Source organism: Aythya fuligula, chromosome 3 (genome assembly GCF_009819795.1).
Source record: "Aythya fuligula isolate bAytFul2 chromosome 3, bAytFul2.pri, whole genome shotgun sequence".
In the NCBI taxonomy this organism is placed as follows: domain Eukaryota; kingdom Metazoa; phylum Chordata; class Aves; order Anseriformes; family Anatidae; genus Aythya; species Aythya fuligula.
Window position 1 is genome coordinate 119,120,840 of NC_045561.1, and position 21,148 is coordinate 119,141,987.

General features: G+C 70.9%; 5 protein-coding genes and 3 non-coding genes across 10 annotated transcripts; 4 read left to right on the top strand and 4 right to left on the bottom strand.

Annotated features, from left to right (window-relative positions):
- Positions 1–288: 288 nt before the first annotated feature.
- On the bottom strand, positions 289–1,623 carry CGREF1 (cell growth regulator with EF-hand domain 1). The gene is made up of 5 exons (XM_032184542.1): positions 1,538–1,623; positions 1,281–1,352; positions 1,042–1,112; positions 814–938; positions 289–732 (listed from the first exon to the last, which is right to left on the bottom strand). The coding sequence occupies exons 1-5, from the start codon at positions 1,621–1,623 to the stop codon at positions 289–291; spliced, it is 798 nt and encodes a 265-aa protein (XP_032040433.1).
- A 314-nt stretch (positions 1,624–1,937) lies between these two features.
- ABHD1 (abhydrolase domain containing 1) lies at positions 1,938–4,875 on the top strand. The gene is made up of 10 exons (XM_032185483.1): positions 1,938–2,012; positions 2,069–2,220; positions 2,297–2,482; positions 2,771–2,938; positions 3,004–3,049; positions 3,130–3,242; positions 3,315–3,488; positions 3,572–3,620; positions 4,381–4,546; positions 4,630–4,875. Exons 1-10 carry the CDS (start codon positions 1,938–1,940, stop codon positions 4,845–4,847), a joined length of 1,347 nt encoding a protein of 448 aa, XP_032041374.1. The 3' UTR covers positions 4,848–4,875.
- Positions 4,876–4,976: 101 nt separating this feature from the next.
- PREB (prolactin regulatory element binding) lies at positions 4,977–8,006 on the bottom strand. Its single transcript, XM_032185485.1, has 9 exons — positions 7,869–8,006; positions 6,890–7,082; positions 6,567–6,778; positions 6,386–6,466; positions 6,173–6,297; positions 5,801–5,974; positions 5,660–5,732; positions 5,412–5,571; positions 4,977–5,293 (listed from the first exon to the last, which is right to left on the bottom strand). Exons 1-9 carry the CDS (start codon positions 8,001–8,003, stop codon positions 5,199–5,201), a joined length of 1,248 nt encoding a protein of 415 aa, XP_032041376.1. The 5' UTR covers positions 8,004–8,006; the 3' UTR covers positions 4,977–5,198.
- Positions 8,007–8,572: 566 nt separating this feature from the next.
- On the bottom strand, positions 8,573–14,975 carry SLC5A6 (solute carrier family 5 member 6). 3 transcript variants are annotated; one of them, XM_032185481.1, is made up of 16 exons: positions 14,894–14,975; positions 11,560–12,033; positions 11,385–11,450; positions 11,233–11,284; positions 11,039–11,106; positions 10,800–10,954; positions 10,575–10,715; positions 10,382–10,505; positions 10,213–10,301; positions 10,023–10,135; positions 9,878–9,945; positions 9,702–9,788; positions 9,400–9,584; positions 9,201–9,304; positions 8,989–9,113; positions 8,573–8,906 (listed from the first exon to the last, which is right to left on the bottom strand). In XM_032185481.1, the coding sequence occupies exons 2-16, from the start codon at positions 11,887–11,889 to the stop codon at positions 8,754–8,756; spliced, it is 1,860 nt and encodes a 619-aa protein (XP_032041372.1). In that variant the 5' UTR covers positions 11,890–12,033; positions 14,894–14,975; the 3' UTR covers positions 8,573–8,753. The 3 variants fall into 3 exon arrangements, with proteins under 3 accessions (XP_032041372.1, XP_032041371.1, XP_032041373.1); XM_032185480.1 differs by lacking the exon at positions 14,894–14,975 and adding an exon at positions 13,263–13,306; XM_032185482.1 differs by lacking the exon at positions 14,894–14,975 and adding an exon at positions 12,384–12,431.
- ATRAID (all-trans retinoic acid induced differentiation factor) lies at positions 13,432–15,075 on the top strand. The gene is made up of 7 exons (XM_032184543.1): positions 13,432–13,608; positions 13,688–13,815; positions 13,975–14,046; positions 14,237–14,308; positions 14,381–14,502; positions 14,720–14,820; positions 14,912–15,075. The coding sequence occupies exons 1-7, from the start codon at positions 13,432–13,434 to the stop codon at positions 15,014–15,016; spliced, it is 777 nt and encodes a 258-aa protein (XP_032040434.1). The 3' UTR covers positions 15,017–15,075.
- Positions 15,076–15,669: 594 nt separating this feature from the next.
- Positions 15,670–15,833, top strand: LOC116488388. The gene has a single exon (XR_004253176.1). It is a non-coding gene; the product is annotated as a U1 spliceosomal RNA (small nuclear RNA).
- A 1,815-nt stretch (positions 15,834–17,648) lies between these two features.
- Positions 17,649–17,812, bottom strand: LOC116488389. The gene has a single exon (XR_004253177.1). It is a non-coding gene; the product is annotated as a U1 spliceosomal RNA (small nuclear RNA).
- Positions 17,813–20,924: 3,112 nt separating this feature from the next.
- LOC116488364 lies at positions 20,925–21,088 on the top strand. Its single transcript, XR_004253156.1, has one exon. It is a non-coding gene; the product is annotated as a U1 spliceosomal RNA (small nuclear RNA).
- Positions 21,089–21,148: the final 60 nt, after the last annotated feature.

Below are 21,148 nucleotides of genomic sequence, written 5' to 3' on the forward strand. Positions count from 1 at the left end.
CCACGCCCCCACCCCTCCAGCGTCGCCGCAGGGAGCACAGCGTGGGTGGCAGCTCCTGTATTCCTCGTCCCACAGTGATACAGGAGAAAACACGCATGTCGTGGCCCCCCAGGACCTGCTGCAGCTGGCCCTGCCCAAGGCATGCAGGGGACCCAAGCAGGCATCCAAACCATTGCTCAGCTGGGGCACTGCACCCCACAGCCTGTGGGGCAGCATCACTGGGGCCAGCACGGGGCAGGGACCCATGACAACGCCGGGGTCACAGCCCCGCCAGGAGCCCCCCACCACCTACATCTCTCCAGGGTCCTCCAAAGCAGGGGCTGCCTCTGCCCTGGGGACTTCATCTGTGGGGGCTTCATTCTCGGGGGCTCCATTCTTGGGGGCTCCCTCCACCTCCATCACTTCACCCTGGGGGGCTCCAGCCCCAGGGTCTCCCTGCCCCTCTGGGTGGGCAGCGTCTGGCAGCCCCTGCCCCTCTGCTGGGCCAGGCTCTGGGCTGCTTGTCCCCGCATCCACTGCAGGCATCCCCTCATCCACTGTTGGTGTCTCCACTCTTCCCCCGGGCCCCTCCACGTGTCCCCCCACCATCCCCTCCTGGCCAACCCCCGCTCCCACCAGTGGCTCTCCTGGGGGTCCCTTTTCTCCGCCAGGCAGCAGCAGCTCAGAGGGGTCCAGCAGCCCGTCCCCACTGCGGTCCTGCCTCTCCAGGGCACGGTCCACCAGCACAGCCACCTGCAGGGATGGGGACAGGGTGAGTGAGAGCCTGTCCCGCTCCCCCAACTCCCCCTGGGGTGCAAACCCCCCTGCACCTACCGCCTCAGGGCTGGGCTGCCCCGTGCCCCCCTGTGCCAGCACCGCTCCCAGCAGCTGCAGCAGCTCCAGCCCGTCCAGGCGCCCGCTCCGGTCGTGGTCATACAGTGCAAAGAGGTACAGCAGGGCTGTGGGGTGCGGAGCGCATTGGGGCCAGGCTCAGTGGGGCTGGGGACGTGTTGTCCCAGCCCCCTGGGGCACCCCAGCCCCACGGATGCTGCTTGTCCTTACCCTGCTCCCGTGTCATGGCCTCTGCGTCCTGCTCCGGCTGCCCCAGGCTCCTCACCGCACTCCGCAACAGCCTGGGGGGGGCATTGGGGCTGGGGGTGCATGCACTGCCCCTGCCCCACAGCCTGCCCCACGACTCCCCTGCCCCGTGGCCAGCCAGGCACTGCCCGTGCCCCGCAGCCCCCCCGTTGGGTGTCCCCCCCCCCCAGGGCTGCAGCTCCCCCCCACCCCCAGGCACTCACTGCAGCGCGGGGGGCTCCGGGCTCAGCGGGTCAGGACCAGGATCGGGCCTCGTGGCTGGGGGAGCCTCTGACCTGGGGGGGGGAAAATGGGGGGGGTCCATCACCGGGTCACCTGTGCCGCTGGGTGGGGGCAGCAGCAGGGCCCTTCTGTCCCCGCACACCCACACCGCAGCCCCGAGCTGCGTCCCTGTGCCCCCAACACCCCCCAAACCCCCCCCCAAACCCCCCGCATCTCACCCGCAGCCCCCCCCCCGTACCTGTGCCCCCCGTCCCTCGGTGCCGCGCAGGCTGCGGGGAGCAGCAGCAGCAGCGGCAGCAGCGGGGCCGCCCGCGGGGTCCCCATCGTGCGCCCGGGGGGGGGGGGGGCGGGGCGGGGCGGGGGCGGCACCGGCGCGTGGCACCCGCCGGGCCCCGGGACACAGCGGGACGGCGGCACCCGCACGGCACAGCGCAGGCTGCGGGCACCGGGCGCACCCCGCAGCCCCCCGCAGCCCCCCTCCGCCCCGTGCCGCTCCCCCAGCCCCGGGCTCAGCCTCCCGGTGACCGCTCGAGGAGCCCGCCCCGCCCGGGGCCACGTCGCCGCCCCGCCCCGCCGGGTCCCTCCCGCGCCGGCAGCGCAGGGGTTAACCGCTGCCCTCGCGTGTGCCCGCCACAAAGATGGCCGCCGGCGCTGCACACGCCCGGCCCGGGGCGGGGCCGAGGCGGGTAGGGGCGGGGTCAGAGGGCGGGGCCGTGCTGGAGGGGTTCAGCCGTGGTGGGCGGGATGGTGGCGGTGGGCGTGGTACCAGGTGGGCGTGGCCACGTGGGCGTGTCCGTCCCGGTGGGCGTGGCCGCGGTTCGGGCGGTTCGCGATGTTCTCGGAGGAGCCGCCCGGTGCCGCCGCCCTCCCCCCGCTGCTGTTGGCGGCCGCCGCCGCGGCGCTGCTCGGGCTCTGCTGGGCGGGGGCGCCGAAGGTGGGCGCGGGGCCGGGCGGGGAGGGGGCGGCGGCGGCGGCGGGACCCCCCTGACCCCCCCTTGACCTCCCCCCGGCCGTCCCCGCAGCGCCCCGTGCTGGCCGGCGGCCCGCGGCTCGTGGCCTTCCTGCGGCGGCGCTGCCCGGCGCTGCGGGCCCCGTTCCGCCCCACGGCCTGGTGCCCCGAGGGCCGCCTGCAGACCGTGCTCCGCGCCCTGCTGCAGTCCTGCCCGGCTGTCTGCTACCGCAGGTGAGCCCGCGGCAGGGCCGGGCTGGGCTGTACCGGGCCGTACCGGGCTGTGCGGGGCCGTACTGGGACATACCAGGACATACCGGGCTGTACCGGGCTGTACTGGGCCGTACCTGGACATACCGGGCTGTACCGGGATGTACCGGGACATACTGGGCTGTACCGGGCTGTACCGAGCCATACCGGGCTGTACTGGTCTGTGCCGCACCGTACTGGGACATACCGGGCTGTACTGGGCTGTACTGGTCTGTACTGGTCCGAGCCATGCCTGACACTGCCGTCCCACAGCGAGTCCATCCGCACACCCGACGGCGGGCAGCTCATCCTGGACTGGGCCGATGGCAGCCCCCTGCCCGCCGCCTGCCCCACGGTGCTGCTGCTGCCGGGGCTGGTGGGGAGCAGCCAGGCCAGCTACGTGCTGCACATGGTGCACGGGGCCACCCGCGCTGGGTACAGGTGAGTGCCGGGGGGGGGCTGCCCCGCTGCCCCGCTGCCCCCCCGTGACAGCTGCTCTCCCCCAGGGCCGTCGTGCTCAACAACCGGGGCTGCCGGGGCGAGGAGCTGCTGGTGAGACCCTCCCCAAGCCCCCCCGTCTGCGGGGCCGGGGCGCTGCGGGGCCAAAACCCGGCTGTGCCCCCCCCGCCCAGACCCCCCGGACCTTCTGCGCCAGCAACACGGAGGACCTGGAGACGGCCATCGCCCACGTCAGGGGCCGGTACCCGCACGCCCCGCTGCTGGCTGCCGGCGTCTCCCTGGGCGGGTAGGGGACGGGACGGACACCCCAGGGTGATGGAGGCGGCCGCGACCCCCCCTGACCCCGGTGCTGGCACAGGATGCAGCTCCTGAACTACCTGGCTCGGAGGGGCCGTGCGGCGGGGCTGGTGGCGGCCATGGCCGCGTCCCCCTGCTGGGACCCCCTGGAGACGACAGCGTCACTGGAGCAGCCGCTCAACGCCCTGCTCTTCAACCGCCGCCTGGCCGCCAGCCTCTGCCAGCTCATCCAAAGGTGGGGCTGGGGGCTACACGGGGCTACGCGCCGGGACCGGGGGCACCAGCGGCACCCCTGGCACTGACCCAGGCTCGTTGCAGGCACCGGGCGGTGATCGGGGACAAGGTGGACGTGGAGCACATCCTGCAGGTGGAGCCCACCCCCGGGGCCCAAGTGCCACCTGGCCACGGGACGGCTTGGGTTGGAAGGGACCTCAAAGCCCCCCCCAGTTCCAACCCCCTGCCGTGGGCAGGATGCCACCCACCAGATCAGGGTGCCCGGGGCCTTGTACAACCTGGCCTTGAACACCTCCAGGGATGGGGCAGCCACAGCTTCCCTGGGCAGCCTGTGCCAGTGCCTCACCACCTTCTAAAGCATTTCCTCCTAACCTCTAACCTAAATCTGCCTTGTTCAAAACCATTCCCTCTTGTCCTATGATTACCCTCCCAAGCAAAAAGTTTCTCTCCATCTTTCTTCTAAGCCCCTTTTAAGCACCAAAAAGCTGCAGTGAGGTCTCCCCAGAGCCTTCTCCTCTCCAGGCTGAACAGCCCCAGCTCTCTCAGCCTCTCTCCACAGGAGAGGTGCCCCAGCCCTCTGATCAGCTTTGTGGCCCTCCTCTGGACCTGTTCTAAAAGATCAACCTCCTTCTAGTGCTGGGAGCCCCAGACCTGGACGCAGTGCTCCAAGTGGGGGCTCCCGGGGGCAGAGCAGAGGGGGACAGCCCCCTCCCTGCCCTCTGGCCACTCTGTTGGCACAGCCCAGGACGCAGTCGGCCTTCTGGGCTGCAAGCGTGCTGCTGGCTCGTGCTGAGCTTTTTGCCCTCCAGCACCCCCCAGCCCCGTTCAGGGCTGCTCTCGGAGCAGTCCGCACTCGTGCCCGGGGCTGAGCGCCCGCTGTCCCCCCGCTGCAGGCCCGCACCATCCGGGAGTTCGACGAGCGCTACACGGCGCCTGCCTTCGGCTACAGCAGCTGCAGCGAGTACTACCAGGCCGCCAGCCCCGCGCGCCAGCTGCACCGCGTCCGCGTGCCCCTGCTCTGCCTCAACGCCTCCGACGACCCCTTCTCCCCCCTGCACGGTGAGCGGGGCTGGGGGGGGGGACTGGAGCTGGCCCCGTTGGGGGGTGGCAGCGGCTGACCCCCGCCCGCTGGCACCTCGCAGCCATCCCGGTGGAGGCCGCCTGGCGCCTGCCCCACGTGGCGCTGCTGGTGACGGCCCACGGCGGCCACATCGGTTTCCTGGAGGGCCTCTTCCCCCGCCACGGCACCTACATGGACCGCGTCTTCACCCAGTTCATCACCGCCGTCTTCGAGCACGGCGAGGAGCTCCAGCAGCTGGGGGGGGATGGGGATGGGGCCGCGGAGCAGGACGGTGCCTGACACCCCCAATAAACGCGCTCGCCCTGCAGCAGCGTGGCCGTGAGCCAGGCAGGGCCAACAAAGCACGAGCACGGCGTGGGCTGAGCTGCTGTGCCCCCCGCCACCCCCCAGCACAGACAGGGCCGGCGCTGCCTTCACGCTCCGGGTTTAATGGCAGTGGGCAGAGCGCTGGACCCAGCCCAGCCGGCGGCACGCTGCACCCTGGGGCCGGCCCCGCACCGCACTGCAGCCCAGGATGCTCCCCACAGCCCAACACCAGCAGGACGGCCAGGTCCGGGTCCGGGTCCGGGTCTGGGTCCATCTGCTCCACAGTCCGGGGGGTGCCGCGGGGGGCAGTCCTGGCCCCGGGGCCTAGAGGAAGCCGGGGAAGGCGAGCTGCAGCAGCAGGATGGTGGCCACGATCAGCCCGGCACAGAGCAGCAGCAGCAGCCAGACGGGGAGGGAGCCTGCAGGGGAGAGCAGGGCCTGAGGGGGGTACCCGGGGGGTCCCGCTGCCTCCTGCGCGTGCAGGACGGGCTGCGCGGCCCCGCTGCGCACGGAGGGGGCAGGAGCTGAGCCACCTACGTCTGCCGGGGAGCAGGTGCAGCTTGCAGCGGCTGTCAACAGCCACGCTGAGCAGGGCGGCCTCGTTCCCTGCCAGCAGCTCCCGCCCGCGCTGGCTCTCGGGCACGAAGGCGACGTCGGTGACGACGATGCCGTGCGCCTCCTTCACGTAGTACAGCCTCTGCAGGGGGAGCAGGGAGGGCGGCACGCTCACCTCAGCCCTAAGGGGCAGGGCGGCCCCCGCGCCCCCTCCCCGCGCCCCTGCTCACCTGCAGCGAGAAGGCGATGTGGATGGCCACGGAGCCCGTGACGGTGCCCAGCCCCAGGAACGTGCCCGAGTCGCTGCGGAGAGGGGTGGCGGTGAGCGGGGCCGGTGTGGCACCGTGCCCGCACCCAGCCCCGCGCCGTACCTGACGGAGAGGCAGGACACCACCTCGCTGCCGCAGGGCCGCGTGAGCAGGGGCAGGAAGCTCCTCCCGTCCCACTTGGTCAGGTAGCAGGGCGGCGGGCGGCGCTCCCGCTTGTGGGGCACCTGCACCGTGTAGAGCCGCAGCGCCCCGGCGTTGTCCTCCACCGCCCCGAACCTGCCGCGGGACAGCGCAGGATGACCCCGTGCCGGCACCGCCGCTCCTCGCAGCCGCACGGGGAGCGTCGGGGCCGTCCCTACGCTCAGCACCGCCACCGCTGAGCCCAGCGGCAGGATTGGGGCGCTGTGGGGGTTTAGGGCCGTCCCCTCCCCAGCCCTGGACCTAGCCCCTGTTGGCACGTGTCAGGGCCCTCACCGGCAGGCCTGGTAGCGGTACGCCTTGTCGGGGATGCCGGGCAGGTTCTCGTTCCAGCACAGCCCCGTCACCAGCTGGTCCCGCTGCCACACGCAGCACTGGAAGTCCCGTCCCGCCGTCACCACCTGCACAGAGGGGTGCGAGGAGCGCTCCAGCAGCGGGGCCGGGGCAGGCTGCTGCCGCCCACCACCTCCCAGCCACCGCCCACCCCACCTTGTTGTCAGGGCCTAGCGCGATATCCTCGATCTCCCCGTCGTGGGCTTTGAACTCCAGCGTCTTCTTCATGCTGGGGAACTGTGAAACAGAGCAGCCCATGGGCAAAGGCTCTTCCCCGCCAGCCGCACGGTGCGGCAGCACAGCGGTGCCTGGCCCTGGTCCCGCGCCCCGTGCCCACCTCCCAGAGGCGCAGGAAGCCGTCGGCCCCCCCGGTGACGAGCAGGGAGCCGTCGGCGTTGAAGCGCACGGCCTTCTGCAGGGCGTCGGGGCTGAAATCCGTGCGGACGCTGTGCAGGCTCTCCACGGTCACCTCACTTGTCTGGTTCTGCGTCTCGCCCTGCGCCGCCGGGCTGGGGCCCTTCCTCTTCCGCGGCCCCTTCTCCCCACCGGCTGCAGCGGGGAAGGCGACGCTGACCCTGCCGCAGCCCCAAGGGGAGCCCCCAGCCCCGCGCTGTCCCCGTGCCGCCCCCCGCCCCGGGGGGGGGAGGTGCAGGCCCTCACCGTCCCGTCCGGCCGCCCCGCGCCCCGGGGGGGGCTGCAGGCTGAAGCGCAGGATGTGGCAGTCGGCGTCCTGCCCCGCCGCGATGAAGTCGTCCGCCAGCGCCATGGTCATGGTGGCGCGGGTCTCGGTGTCGTGCGAGTGCAGCAGCGAGGCGCTGAGCTGCCCCCCCACCTGCTCCAGCTGCAGGAAGTGCTGCGGGGGGGGTGGGCACGGCCTCAGGGTCCTGCACCGGCAGGGGGCTGTGGGGGGGCTGCCGCCCGGTGGCCCTGCACCGCCCCACGCTCAGCCGGGCTGCCCCCCGGCCCTGGGATCCCCATCCCGGCCCCAGTGACCCCATCCTGGCCTCGGGACCCAGGTACCCCGGTATCCCCATCCTGCCTCCTGGCCCTGGTACCCCAGTGCCCCCATCCCTGTGCCCCCATTCCAGCCCGGTACCCAGTTACCCCACTACCTGCATCCCAGTCCCACAGTCTCATTACCGTGGTGTCCCCATCCCAGCCCGGTACCCTGTCACCCCCATCCCAGCCCCATAACTGTGGGACCCCCATCCCTGTACCCCCATCCCAGCCCGGTACCCTGGTACCCAGTACCCCCATCTTGGTATCCTGGAGCCCTGATCCCAGCGCCCCTATCCCGGCCCCATACCCTGGGACCCCCATCCCAGCTCCAGGACCCCCATCCCGGCCCCGCAGCCCCATGACCGTGGTACCCCCACCCCAGTACCCCGATCCCGGTACCTCGATCCCAATACCCCCATCCCGGCTCGGTACCCAGGTGCCCCAGTACCCCTACCCCGGTACCCCAGTACCCCGATCCCGGTACCCCCATCCTGGCCCTGCAGTCCCGGTACCCCGACCCCAGTCCCCCCATTCCATGCCGGGACCTCGGGACCCCGCTCCCGCTCCCGTTCCCCTCCCCCCTCCCCCCATCTCCCCGCCCCCCCCCGCAGGCCCCAGCCCCCCCCCTCCCCCCCCGCACCACTCCATTGCGGATCCCGGTCTTGGCGGCGCCGCCGCCGCCGGCGGTGATGGCGAGGGGGCGGCGCGGGTGCAGGCGCACGGTGTAGAGCGGGAAGGGCGCGCGGTACAGCTCGGCCGCCCGCCGCGGAGACATGGCCGCGACCAACGGCAGCGCCCCGAGCGCCGCGTCACCGCGCCACGCCCCCTGCCCGTAAGCCCCGCCCCCTGCCTGCACGCCACGCCCCCTCTGAGTAAACCCCGCCTCCCTTCACCAATACCCCGACCCCTGAGCCACAACGCCCCGCCCCTTCTGGTTAAAGTCCGCCCCTTGCACCACAGCGGCCCGCCCTCTGCACCGACGCCCCGCCCCCTCCAATTACACCCCGCCCCCTACACCAACGCCACGCCCCCTGCCCCACAGTGCCCCGCCCCCTCTAATTAACCCCCGCCCCCTGCCCTAACGCCCCGCCCCCGCCGCCCTCCCCGCGGCCGCGCATGCGCAGATCGGGCTCGCCGCGCACCGCGCGGCACCGGGTTCGGCTCCCCCCGCGCTGCCGCCCCCGTGCCCCGGAGCCTCGCCCCCCGCCCATCCCCTGCCCCCCCCCGCCTCCCGTTCTCCGCCGCACCCCCCCGGTGCCCGGTGTCCCGTTGGGGGCCCGGGAGCCCCGGTGCGCGGTGCGGAGGTGCCAGGCACACGGAGCGCCGTGCTCCAGAACGGTTTATTGGGGGGGGGGGCCCGCGGAGCAGGGCAGTAAGGCACAGGGCACGGGGCACGGGGCACGGGGCACGGGGCACGGGGCCAGGCCGCGGCACGGGCACCGCTCCCGGAGCCCCCCGGGGGTGGCGGCACCGCCTGCAGGGACCCAGCCCCACGGCGGCCCCGGTGCCGGTGCCGGTGCCGTGCTCAGAAGGACGTCTCCTGCAGGGCGTAGGCGGGGGGCCCGGCCGTGCGCACGTAGCCCTGCTCGTCCTCGGCCCGCGGCACCACGTCTGCGGCCACGCCGTTGGGCACCCGCGGCCCCTTCTCCGGCACCGTCAGCTCCGGGCGGCCGGCGTCCTGCGGGGGACAGGGCGGGGGGCAGCAGGACCGCGGGCACCCACCCCGCACGCCGAGGGGACGAGGGGCCGGGGGTCCTCACCTGGTCGGCGGGGAAGGGCACCCCGCAGCCCAGCCACCGCCGCCACTTGGGGGGCAGGCAGCACAGCAGGCGCGGCAGCACCGGGTAGATGGTGCGGGGGTCCACGGCCGTGCCCTTGGTGGGGCCTGAGGGCGGAGGGGTCAGCGGGGACCGGGGGGGGGAGGGGGCAGCACCCGGCTCCCCCCCCCCTCCCCGCACGCCCCCGCGCTCACCGGTGAGCAGGCTGACCAGGAGCCCCACCACGATGACGGTGGTGGAGTTGTGGGCGCTGTACCACATGTAGGACAGGCTGTAGAACTTCTGCAGGCCCGTGGGGCTGGGGGAGAGAGGGACAGGGGGGCGTGGAGCAGCCCCCCCCGGAGGCTGACCCTCTTCCATCCCCCCCCCCCACGCCAGCCCCGTCCCTCTCACCTGTGTGGGGCCGCCGTGGGGGTGAGCAGGGTGGCGGCGAGGGTGGCGGTGAGGTTGGCGTCAGGGGAGGGGGTGGTGCTGTTGGCTGCGGGGGCCCCCCCGGCTGCCCCCATGCTGTTCACCAGGCTGCCGATGCCCACCCAGAAGGCCATGGCCAGCCCCGCCAGCAGCCCCACGATGGCGCCCTGCGTGGGGAGGGGGGGTCGCAGCACTGAGCCCCGCGGCCGGCACCCCACTGGGGGGGGAGCTGCGGCGGGGATGGGGGGGGGGCATGCATTTTGGGGGAGCACTGCGGGACTCACCACGGGGTTGGCGCAGGGGAAGAACATGCCCAGGCAGAAGAGCCCCAGCAGCGGCCCCCCCACCATGCCGAAGATGCTGATGGCTGCCTGCAGGGACACGGCACCGCTGTGGGGCTGCGGGGCTGGGGGGGGCCACCCACACCCGGGGGGGCAGCAGGGTGCCCCCCATCCCCTACCTGCAGCACGGGGCCCAGCTTGGAGGACAGGTAGGCCATCCCCAGGCACAGCAGCCCGTAGCCGAGAGCTGGGGGAGAGGTGGGGGTGTCACAGCACTGCAGCCCCCCACCCCCCCCCGGTGCCCCCCGCCCAGTCCCCGCTCACCCAGCAGCTTGGAGAACTGCGTGGCCCGCGAATCCGACAGCCCGGGGCAGTGCGGCCGCACCAGGTCCTCCATCGTCACCGTCGCCAGCGAGTTGAAGGCGGAGGAGATGGTGCTGGGGAGGAGAGGGAGTGGGAGGGGGGCTCGGCCACGCGCCCCCCCGCCCCGCCAGCCCTCGGCCACGGCACCCACCTCAGGCAGCCGCTGAACAGGCAGGCGACGAAGAGGCCGGGCAGCCCTGGCAGGTCCTTCAGCACGTCCATCACGAAGTACAGCACCAGCTGGGGACCGGCACGGGGTGAGCGCGGTGCTGGGGGGCGCACGGTGGGCTGGGGGGGAAGGAGGGGGCACGGGCATCCACCTGGTCGGAGGAGACTTCGCTGGTCACCAGCGGGTGCTCACGGTCGTAGACGAACATGACGAGGCCGGTGAGGCAGCTGAGGCAGAGCACGATCTGCTGGCAGGGGAAGACGGCGTAGCAGGAGCTGCGGGCGCCACGGAGACGTCAGAGGCTGGCGGCGGGGGGCTCCCCCCTGCACCCCCACCCCACTCACAGCACGGCCTGCCTCTCGTTGCGGGAGCTCAGGTACCGCTGCACCTGCGCCTGGTTCACGCCGTACAGCGACAGCATCATGAAGACGCCCCCGAAGGCCAGCGTCCAGAACGTGTGCCGCACGTAGGGGTCGGGGTTGAGGCTGCGGGGAGGGGAACGCGGTCATGGGGGGTCAACCGCCTCCCACACCCCCCCGCTGGGGCTCGTCCCGGGGCTCGGCGCTCACTCGATGCCCGAGATCTTGCCCTCCTGCTCCGCCACGCGCCAGACGCGGGCCATGCCGCCCACGCGCTGCGCGCCCACCACGATGACGGCCAGCTGCCCCGCGAACATCACCAGCGTCTGGAAGACGTCCGTCCAGATGACGGCCTTCAGCCCGCCCTGCGGAGGCACGGCACCCGTTACCGCGGCCCGGGGGGGAGCACGGGGCAGCCCCACAGTGGGGGCACGGCGGCAGCGACTCACCAGCGTGGTGTACAGCGTGCAGACCAGCCCTATGGTGAGCACCGCGCTCCAGAGGTCAAAGCCCGTCACTGGAAGCAGCGGAGCCGTTAACGAACAACGAGGACCGCGGCGGCGCCCGGTGTGGCCGTGGGACCCAGCAGGACCCCAGGCTGGGCTCTGCCCCGCAGCCCCCTCACAGCCCCCGGCTCCCTTACCTGCGTTGAGGGCCAGCGCAGGCGCGTAGAGCACCACCCCCATGTAGATGACCTGCGGGGACAGCAGCGCTGCAGCCCACCTGCGCCCCCTCCCCACGCCCCCACATCCAGGACCCCCCAGGACGGCCAGGAGGTGCCGGCCGCCCGCTCACCATCTGGAAGATGAAGGTGACGGTGCCAAAGATGCGCACGGTCTTGTTGAAGCGCAGCTCCAGGTACTGCGGGCAGGGGGGAGACAGGGTCAGGGGAGTGCCCCCGTCCCAACGTGGGGTCTGTGAGCAGGAGAGGTGCCCCCACACCTCCTCCGTCCCACGGCACCCTGCTCACCTCGTAGGTGCTGGTGATCTGCAGGCGGTAGAAGACGGGGATGAAGACGTGTGCCGGGATGAGCAGTCCCAGAAAGTAGGAGCAGCCGAGGAACCAGTACTCGGTGCCGAACCGGTAGATCTCGGCCGGCACACCCAGGATGGCCACGGCCGACTGGAAGGTGGCCAGCAGCGAGAGGGCGACGGGCAGGAAGCCCATGCTGCGGTTGGCCAGGAGGAACTCCTGCACCGTGCGCTGCCGGCCCCCGCTCAGCGCGTAGAAGAGCCCGATGGCCAAGGACAGCACCAGCAGCAGCGTGAAGATGGTGTAGTCGATCGCCGTGAACTCCATGGCGAGCTCCTGCCGCTGCCCCGCTGCCCCCCGGCCGCACGCCCCCGCTGCGCCCGCCCCACCTCATGGGCGTGCCAAGCCCCGGCGGCCGCACCGGAGGCTCCGCGGGGACCTTCGCTCCTGATCTCAGCCCGCCTCAAGGACCTGCGGGAGCACAGCACCAGGACATCCCCTCAGCCCTCCCCCTCCCTCCGGCACGCGGCTCCTTGCTCCCCCCCCCCCCCCGCTTCCCCCACCGGCCCCGGGAGGTCGTCCCCCGGCCAAGGCAAACACGGCCCCTGCCAAGCAGCGCCGAGGGCACGGCAGCACCGCCCGGCCCGCCCGGCGCCAGCCCCCGCGGCGCGCAGAGCCCCCGCCGAGCCCGGCGGAACCGGCCCAGCCCCGGCCCTGCCCCGGCCCCGGCCCCCGACGCCGCCGCCAACGCGCCCCCACCCCGCGCCCCCGCAGCCGGCGGGACCCGCACGGCCGGTCCCCAGCCGGAACGGGACAGGCACCGAGGGCGGGCGGACAGACGGACAGCACAGACACCACGCGTGGGCACCTCGAGCACCTGAGCGGGGCAGGGCAGCCCCGGGACGGGCGGAGCGCGGAGCCCCGGCGGGGGCACGCGAGGACAAGGCGGGGGGGGCGCCGGCCCCCGATCCTCGCAGGAATGCCCCGGGCGTGCTTGGCAGGATCAGCACCGGGATCGGGACCGGCTCCAGCCCTGCTCCGCGCCCGGGCCTGCCCGCTGGGGGCCGGGGGCGGCGGCGCTGGCTCGGGACCGAGCCGGGAAGGAGGCGAGGGGGCAGCACCGCCCGCCGCCAACCCAGGCTGCGCGGCGCAGCTCCGCGGGCAGGGTCCAAGGTCACCGCTCCGCGCCGCGCAGACACAACACGGGGCCGGCGCCCCCCGCCCAAGGCCGCCCCCCCCCCCCCAGCCCCGCCGCATCGCCGGGGCCGTGCCGCCACCGACCCCGGCCCAAGGCCCCGGCAGCCCCCCCGGGGCGCTGCGCCCGTCCTCGGGGGTCCGCCCCCCCCCCCCCCGCGTCCCCGCAGCCTCGCGGTGTCCCCGTAACCCCGGGCCCTGCCGCCCGCCCCCCGCGCCCCCCGCCTGAAGCCGCGCTCCCCCCGTCCCCCTCCCGAGACCCCCCCCTCCGCCCCGCCGTCCCCAGCCCGAGCCTCCCCCGTCCCCCCCACCCCCGGTGTCCCCGCACCGCGGCCACGCCCCCCCGGTGCCCGGCGCCGGTGTCCGCCGTGACCCCTACCGGACCCCCACTCCCTAGAACCGCCGGCCCCGCACCGGCCCCTGCCCACGGAGCCCACGGAGCCCACGGAGCCCGGCGGTGCCGGGGCGGTGCCGGTAGCCCCGGGCCGCTCCTCTCGGGCACTCACCGGGGCCGGCAGCGGGTGCGCGGCTCCGCTCTGCCCACGTGCGGCGGCGGCGGCGGCGCGCACCGATGACGGCGCGAGGCCGTGCCCGCAGCCCCGCTCTTCCGCCCGGCCCCGGGGGCGCGGCCTCTCCGCCGGGCTCAGGTCGCCGCGCCCCGCCGCCCCCCGGCCCATGGCGGAGCCGCCGGGCCCCCCCCGCGGCCGTTCCGCCCCGCTGGGCGCTGCCCCGGGGCACGGCCGGACCCGGCCGGGCGGGACCGGAGCCGGAGCCGAGCGGCGGGCGCGGAGCTGGGCCGCGGGCACCCTCCTGCTGCTGCTGCTGCTGCCGCCCGGGGATGCCGGCGGGGAGGTGAGCGGGGTGGGGGGGTACCGGTACCGGCCCGGTGCCGGCCGTGCCCGCGCCCCCCGTGACCGTTTCCCCCCCGCAGGTGTGCGGGAGCTGCCCGGGGCCGCTGCGGAACGGATCCGTCGTGGCCCGGTACTGCGCATCCAAGGCGGGCGCGGAGCCACGGGGATGCTGCTGCCTGGATCCGGGACCCCCACGGCGCCTGCTCGGGTACAGGAGGGGCGTGGGGGGCTGCGGGGGCTGTGTGTGGGGTGCAGGGTGTGTATGGGGGCTGCAGGGTGCGGGGAGTTTTTTTGGGGGCTGTGGGGGGCTGCAGCATGCGGGGGGCGCAGTGGGGTGCAGGTGTCTGACATCCCTCCCTCCGCCCAGGTTGGACCTGAGCAACTGCTCCCTGCGCAGCCTGCCCACTGCGTTTGCTGAGGCCGTGGCTGTCGTCGTCCTGTGAGTCCCGGCGGGGCAGGGAGAGGGCTCCGGGGGCAGCCGCGGGACGGGGCCGGGCCGTGCATGCTCTGGTTTCCATCCCCGCTGTCCCCTGTGGCACCACCCCGGGGTGCCCGTGCTGCCCCCAGGCAGGACCCGCAGCCTGCACCTGCCCCGTGGGCAGGGTAAGGAGCCCCCGGTGTGTTTGCAGGGACCTGACGGAGAACCCCCTGGCAGCCCTCCCCAACAGCTCCTTCCTGGGCTTCACGAACCTGCTGAGTCTGTGAGTACGGGGGGCTCAGGGGGGGCTCAGAGGGGGCTGGGCGCGGTGCCGGTGCTGAGCTCTCCTTCCCAGCGCGGTGCCACTGGAGCTGGAGTGCCCAGGCGGGAGCAGCGCCTGGCAGGAGGTGACGGAGCACGGGAGCAGCCGCCTCTGCCACGGCCAGAGGAACCCCTGCAACAGCTCCGGGGAGCTTGGTACGTGGGTTACAGGGACGGGCCTCCTTGAGCACCCCGTGTCCTTGTGTCACCTCTCCGGGCACTGCACACCGTGGGGTGGGGGACAACCAGCACCCTCCTGCTGGGGCTCCCCCCTCCCCTTGCTCGGCTGGGCCCTGGTGTCCCCTCAGCGTGGTGGGGCCGTGCCGGGAGCAGCCCTGGCTCGGCCCCATCACCTCCTGCTGTGCCCCCCCAGCCTGGCTGTGCCCTGAAAACGCCGCCTGTGCCCCGGATGGCCCCGGCTTCACCCAGTGCCTCTGCGCCAGCCCCTTCCACGGCTACAAGTGCCTGCGCGAGGTGGGTGCCCCGGGGGGGCCGAGGGACGGGACCCCCCGCAGGACGGCCCGGTGGGGCGGGCAGAGCCACTTACCCCCGTGTCTCCTTGCAGGGCGCCTTCCCCGTCCTGCCCTTCTGCAGCATCCTGGGGGCCGTGACGGCCGCCCTGTCCCTCCTGCTGTGGGGCACCCAGCGCCGGAAAGCCAAGGCCCCGTGACGGGGACACCCCCTGCGTGCAGCGCCCCGGGGGGACCCAATAAAGCGTGCGGCACCGCGCCTGGGGGCTCCTTCCTGCGGCACCGCGGGGACGGGGGGAGCCGTGCGGAGACCCCCACAACGGGGCGGCCCCACGGGGCTCCGCCGGGGCGGGCGGCGGAGCCGGGCGGCGGCTGCACCGGGACGGGCGGGGGCAGAGAGGGAGGGGGGAGGGGCGGGGCTATGCAAAATAGGGGTGCTAATGGGGGCGGGGCCACGGGGGGAAAGTACCTGGGCCAGAGCCGCTGTGCTGCTCGGGGGCGGGGCGCCAGGGGGAGGGGGCGTGTCTATGCAAATAAGAGGGAGTATTCGTGCATACAGGGGGCGTGTCCATTGGGATAAAGGTACGTGTTCGTGCAGACCAGGGGGCGTGTACATGCAGATCAGGAGGGCGTGTCCATGCAGATAAGGGAACCCGCCGCATGCCGGGACCAAGCCCACGCCACGCGGGGCCCCCTTGAGCCCCCCGTGGGCGCGGAGCGGGCTCGGGGCGTGGGCGCTCGTTGGGGCGGGGAGGGGTCGTCGGGAGGGCCCGGGGTGGGCTCTTGGGGCTGGTGTCCGTGTGCTGGGGGTGCGTGCGCTGTGGTGGGTGCGGGTGGTCGGGGAGGCGGGGGCATACTTACCTGGCAGGGGAGACACCATGATCAGGCAGGTGGTTTTCCCAGGGCGAGGCTCATCCCCTGCACTCCGGGTGTGCTGACCCCTGCGATTTCCCCAAATGCGGGAAACTCGACTGCATAATTTGTGGTAGTGGGGGACTGCGTTCGCGCTCTCCCCTGGTTCTGCGGTGCAAAGACAGAGCTGCTGTCGGGGCGTTCCGTCTTCTTCCTTTCTTTTCCGCGGGCGCTTTTCTGGGGCTGCGCTCCGGCTCCTGTCTCGCGTGGCTGCCCGGAGCCCACGCGCTGCGGGAGCGCAGCGCCAGCTCCTGGCGAGCTCCCGGTTCACCTGGGGGGAAAGGAGCGGGCGTGGCTCTAGGGGAAGGTCCAACGGGAGCCCCCTCCCCTCGCTCTGGGCCTGGGCCCGCCGCCAGCTGCCCGCGCACCCGCAGCCCCCCCCCGGTGCTGCTGCGGGGCTGCCCCAACGCCGGCTGCCTGGGGAGACGAGGTCTGACCCGGCGCAGCTCCGTGGGGCAAGAACGTTCTGGAAGGGGCAGGAGCCAGAAGTTGTGCGCCGTGGTGTTCAGAAAGGGGCCCTAAAGAATCAGTCAGCAGCACCTACCCGTCAAGCTGCAGCAGAGAACTGACTTTTCCTTTTCTTGTTAGCTTTCTTTTTTCCCCTCGATGATTTCACTTCTCATTCCTGTAAGCTTGATTAATCCTGGGTCCCAGAAGGATCCAGAAGGATCCTGGGTGTTCCTCTGCTGGTGCATCACAAACTGGGGCAGGAGGCAGCCGTGGACCCTGCCTCCCACAGGGCAGGAGCAGTGGAGGAAGCGTGCTTTAACTCTGCTGGGTTTTACGCAAGGGTTTTACCCAGCTGGGCAGCCGAGCTCCGCCTCAGCCGCTCTCTCACTCCCCCTCCTCAAAGCGGAGAAAAAACGATGCAAAGGGCTCAAGGGGTGAGATAAGGATGGGGAGATCACTCATCGGTTATCACGGGTAAAACAGACCCCGCAGAGGGAGATTAATAAAGTGTAACACCTCTTACTAACCAGATGGAGCTGTGAGAAACAACCACAACAAATAAAGACACCTTCCCCTCCTCGAGCAGCGCAGGGCAATGGGGGCTGCGGTCAGTCCCTGACGCTTTGTTCCTGCCACTCCTCGGTTCCGCTCTGCCCCTGCTCCCCATGGGCTCCTCTCCACGGGCTGCAGCTCCGGCCCGGGGCCTGCTCCTGCGGGGGCTCTCCATGGACCGCAGCCTCCTCCAGGCCACAGCCACCGGCTCCACCGGGGGCTCCTCCACCCATGAGGGGGCTGCAGCGTGGAGATCTGCTCCATGTGGGACCCATGGGTGCAGGGGGACAGCCTGCTCCACCAGGGGCCTCTCCAAGGGCCGCAGGGGAACTGCTGCTGTGAGCCTGGAGCACCTCCTGCCTCCTGCTGCACTCCCCTGGGGGCTGCAGGGCTGCTTCTCACTCCTCTCTCCCAGCTCCTGTTGCACAGCAGGGTTTTATTCTTTTTTTCCTTTTTATTTCCTCCCCCCTTTCTTAACTCTGCACTCTCAGAAGAACAAACAACGTTACTTATCGGCTTGGCTCCAGCCAGTGGCGGGTCCAGAGCTGGCTCGAAGTGGCCCTTATCTGCCTTGGGGCAGCTTCTTGGTTCTTCTCCCAGAGGCCACCCCTGCCCCACCGACCCGACCCGGCACGGGAGGCACGGGGCTGCCCCGCACCCAGCGAGAGACCCCGAGAGCCTCCGAGGCGCCCGCTCGGCTCCTCCCGCACCCCCCGATCGCGCTCCGTCCCCCGGCGAGCACGGGGCAGCGGGGCGGGGGCGCCGGGGGTCCTCGGGGCCCTGCGCGGTGGGGCGGCTGCAGCACCGACCCCCTTCGGCACCTCCGCAGCACCAGGAGACCGGCAGAGCCGCTTAGAGGACACTCAGGGCAGTACTGCAATAAGGACCAGCACCAGCTCTGTCTTTACACCGCAGAACCAGGGGAGAGCGCGAACGCAGTCCCCCACTACCACAAATTATGCAGTCGAGTTTCCCGCATTTGGGGAAATCGCAGGGGTCAGCACACCCGGAGTGCAGGGGATGAGCCTCGCCCTGGGAAAACCACCTGCCTGATCATGGTGTCTCCCCTGCCAGGTAAGTATGCCCCCGCCTCCCCGACCACCCGCACCCACCACAGCGCACGCACCCCCAGCACACGGACACCAGCCCCACGAGCCAACCCCGGGCCCTCCCGACGACCCCTCCCCGCCCCAACGAGCGCCCACGCCCCGAGCCCGCTCCGCGCCCACGGGGGGCTCAAGGGGCGCCCCGCGTGGCGTGGGCTTGGTCCCGGCATGCGGCGCGTCCCTGATCTGCATGGACACGCCCTTATATATGTATGAACACGCCCTCGCGTCTCCAGGCCCCGCCCCCCCGTGTCCCTATGGCCCTGCCCGCGCTCCCCGGTCCCGGAGCGGGGCACAGGGGGCGCTGCCGCGGGGGCGTCGAGCCGGGAGCAGCAGCGAGGCGGGGAGCGCGGGGCTCTGCTGGGGGCTCTGCTGGGGGATCGCGGGTGGCCGAGCTCCTGTGCGCGGCCCTGCTGTGGTTCGGCCCTGCTGCTGGTACCTGGGGCACGCAGCCAGTTGCTCACTGCCCCTGGCAGGGTGGGGAATGAATGGGAACGGCAGAAGAGTGCAAACAAGGGTTGAGATAAAGATACTTTAACGAGAAAACAAAACAAAACAAAAATAATACAACTAATAGCAGTAATACTGATTAAGGAGACATTGGGGAGGCAAGGGTAACAGACATTGGGGAGGCAAGGACAATCCCCAGACAAGGACTGTATATCTCGAAACAAGACACTGGAACTCATGATAAGGAAGCGGCAGGCGGACAGAGAAACGAATGTAAGGACTATAAATCTCGAAACTGGACATTGCAATTCATGATAAAGATACAATAAATGGAAGAATTAGCAAAAGCCAGCTCTTGCAATTAAGAAACATGCCAACTCAGCAGACTCCTGACCAAAGGTGAAAAGTACACTGTGAGGAAGACTCGGCATCTTCCTCCCAAAGACCCCTGCCCACGTCCTGAAGACCCCTGCCCACAATTCTTGGAAGGCTCTGCGCAGGCGCAAGGTGCCAAAAGGCTAATTAGCATGAGAAGCGAGGGAAGGCGGGGATAGGTAATGAATACGTATAGGCACTTGTAGAATATTGATAGATTGATTGTATAAATTCAAGACTGCTTTCTGCTTTGGGTATGCACGATAGGTGGAGAGATCCCCTGTGCATCCAGCGCTGCAATAAAGAATATACCACTTAAAGGAATTTCGGCTTCGACCTTTGAATCAATACAAGTAAGTGAAGGGCTAGAGAACTGCTCACCACCAGCTGGCTGATGCCCAGCTCACAGAGCTCTTCAAGGATGTTTTCCTTAGAGCACAAGAACTCCCCACCCCCAGGGAAAAAGCAGGCAGGGAGGGCAGACAGCCGGGATGGCTGAGCAGCGACCTGCTGGGCAGATGGAGGTGTGAGGAGGAAATGCACAGGCAGTGGAAGCAGGGACGTGGCCAGGGATGAGTACAGGGAAGCTGTCCAGATGTGCAGGGATGGGATCAGGAAAGCCAAGGCACAGATGGAACTGAGCGTGGCAATGGATGCAGGGAGTAACAGGAAGGGATTCTCTGGGTGCATTGCCAAGGAGAGTGTACCCCCTGCTGATAGATGGCAGAGGAGAGAACTGGTAACGAGAGACATGGAGAAGGCTGAGGTACTCAACAACTTGTTTGCCTCACCCTTCACCACCAGTCACCCAGAGAACTAGAGACTGGTGAGCCTCATGGAACAGGTCCTCCTGGAAGCAATGTTAATGCACATGCAAGACAAGAAGTGATCTGAGGCAGCCACCACAGCCTCACCAAGGGCAAATTGTGCCTGACCGATCTTGTGGACTTCTATGATGGAGCAACTGCATCAACTGACAAGGGCAGACCAATGGATGCCATCTACCTGGACTTCTGTAAGGCCTTTGACACGGTACCACACAACATCCTGACCTCTAAATAGAAGAGATGAATTTGAAGGGTGGTCCATTCAGTGGATAAGGAATTGGCTTGAAGGCTGCACCCAGAGAGTGGTGGCCAACGGCTCCATGTCCAGGTGGAGGCCGGTGACGAGTGGTGTCCCTCAGGGGTCTGTCCTGGGACTGGCACGGGGGTTGGAACCAGAAGATCTTTAAGGTCCGTTTCACCCTGAGCCATTCTAAAAATCTGTGGCTCATTGGCAGCCCCTGGCTAACTCCCCCCATTTTATTGTTCAGCAGGACGCCCCCTGGGTTGGGACATCCCTTAGGGGTCCCTGGGCTTCCCTGGCCGTGTCCCCTCCCAGCTCCCTGTGCACCCCGAGCTCCTCGCTGGCAGGGCCGCGTGAGGGGAGGGCAGGGCCGGGGCTCTGTGCAGCGCTGCTGTGCAACAGCCGGCACGCGGTGCTATGGGCACAGCTCTCCTCCTGAGCCCAGAGCACGGCCCCACGCCAGGCGCCGTGACAAAAATTAATGCTGCCCCAGCCGGAGCCAGGCCAGCCCCGCATCGCCGCGGTGGGCAGCGGCGCCGGGCAGGGAGCGGGCAGGCCGGGGGAGCGCGGCCCCGACCCCCGGCAGCCTCCCCGCGGCGAGGCCGTCGCTGCCCCGCAGGCACCCGGCTCCTCCCGGCCGGGCTTCGGGGAGCCGCGGGACGGGCACCTCGGGCCGGGGAACGCTGCAAACCCGTGTCCGGCCGGCGTCGGGCCGGGCCCGGTGCCCCGGGCTCGCCGGGGGTTGCGGAGGAGGCCTGGGGCTGCGGGGCCGGGACCACCGACACTGCGGGATCGGGAGCGGGATCGGGGCGGGACCCGCGGGGCGCCGCAAGGCCCAGCGCTAGGACCCGGCAGGGCCCAGGGAGCTCGCTCACGGGGGAGGGGCCTGTCGGCAGGGGGCGTGTCCGTGCAGATACGAGGGCATGCCCATACATATATGAGGGCGTGTCCGCGCAGATCAGGGGCGTGTCCATGCAGATCAGGGAACCCGCGGCATGCCGGGACCGGGACCAAGCCCACGCCACGCGGGGCGCCCCTTGAGCCCCCCGTGGGCGCGGAGCGGGCTCGGGGCGTGGGCGCGGGGCGGGGCGGGGAGGGTTCTTTGGGAGGGCCCGGGGTGGGCTCGTGGGGCTGGTGTCCGTGTGCTGGGGGTGCGTGCGCTGTGGTGGGTGCGGGTGTTCGGGGAGGCGGGGGCATACTTACCTGGCAGGGGAGACACCATGATCAGGCAGGTGGTTTTCCCAGGGCGAGGCTCATCCCCTGCACTCCGGGTGTGCTGACCCCTGCGATTTCCCCAAATGCGGGAAACTCGACTGCATAATTTGTGGTAGTGGAGGACTGCGTTCGCGCTCTCCCCTGGTTGTGCTGTGCAAAGACAGAGCTGGTTTGTTTATTCTACTAAAGTTACGTTTTGTTTTC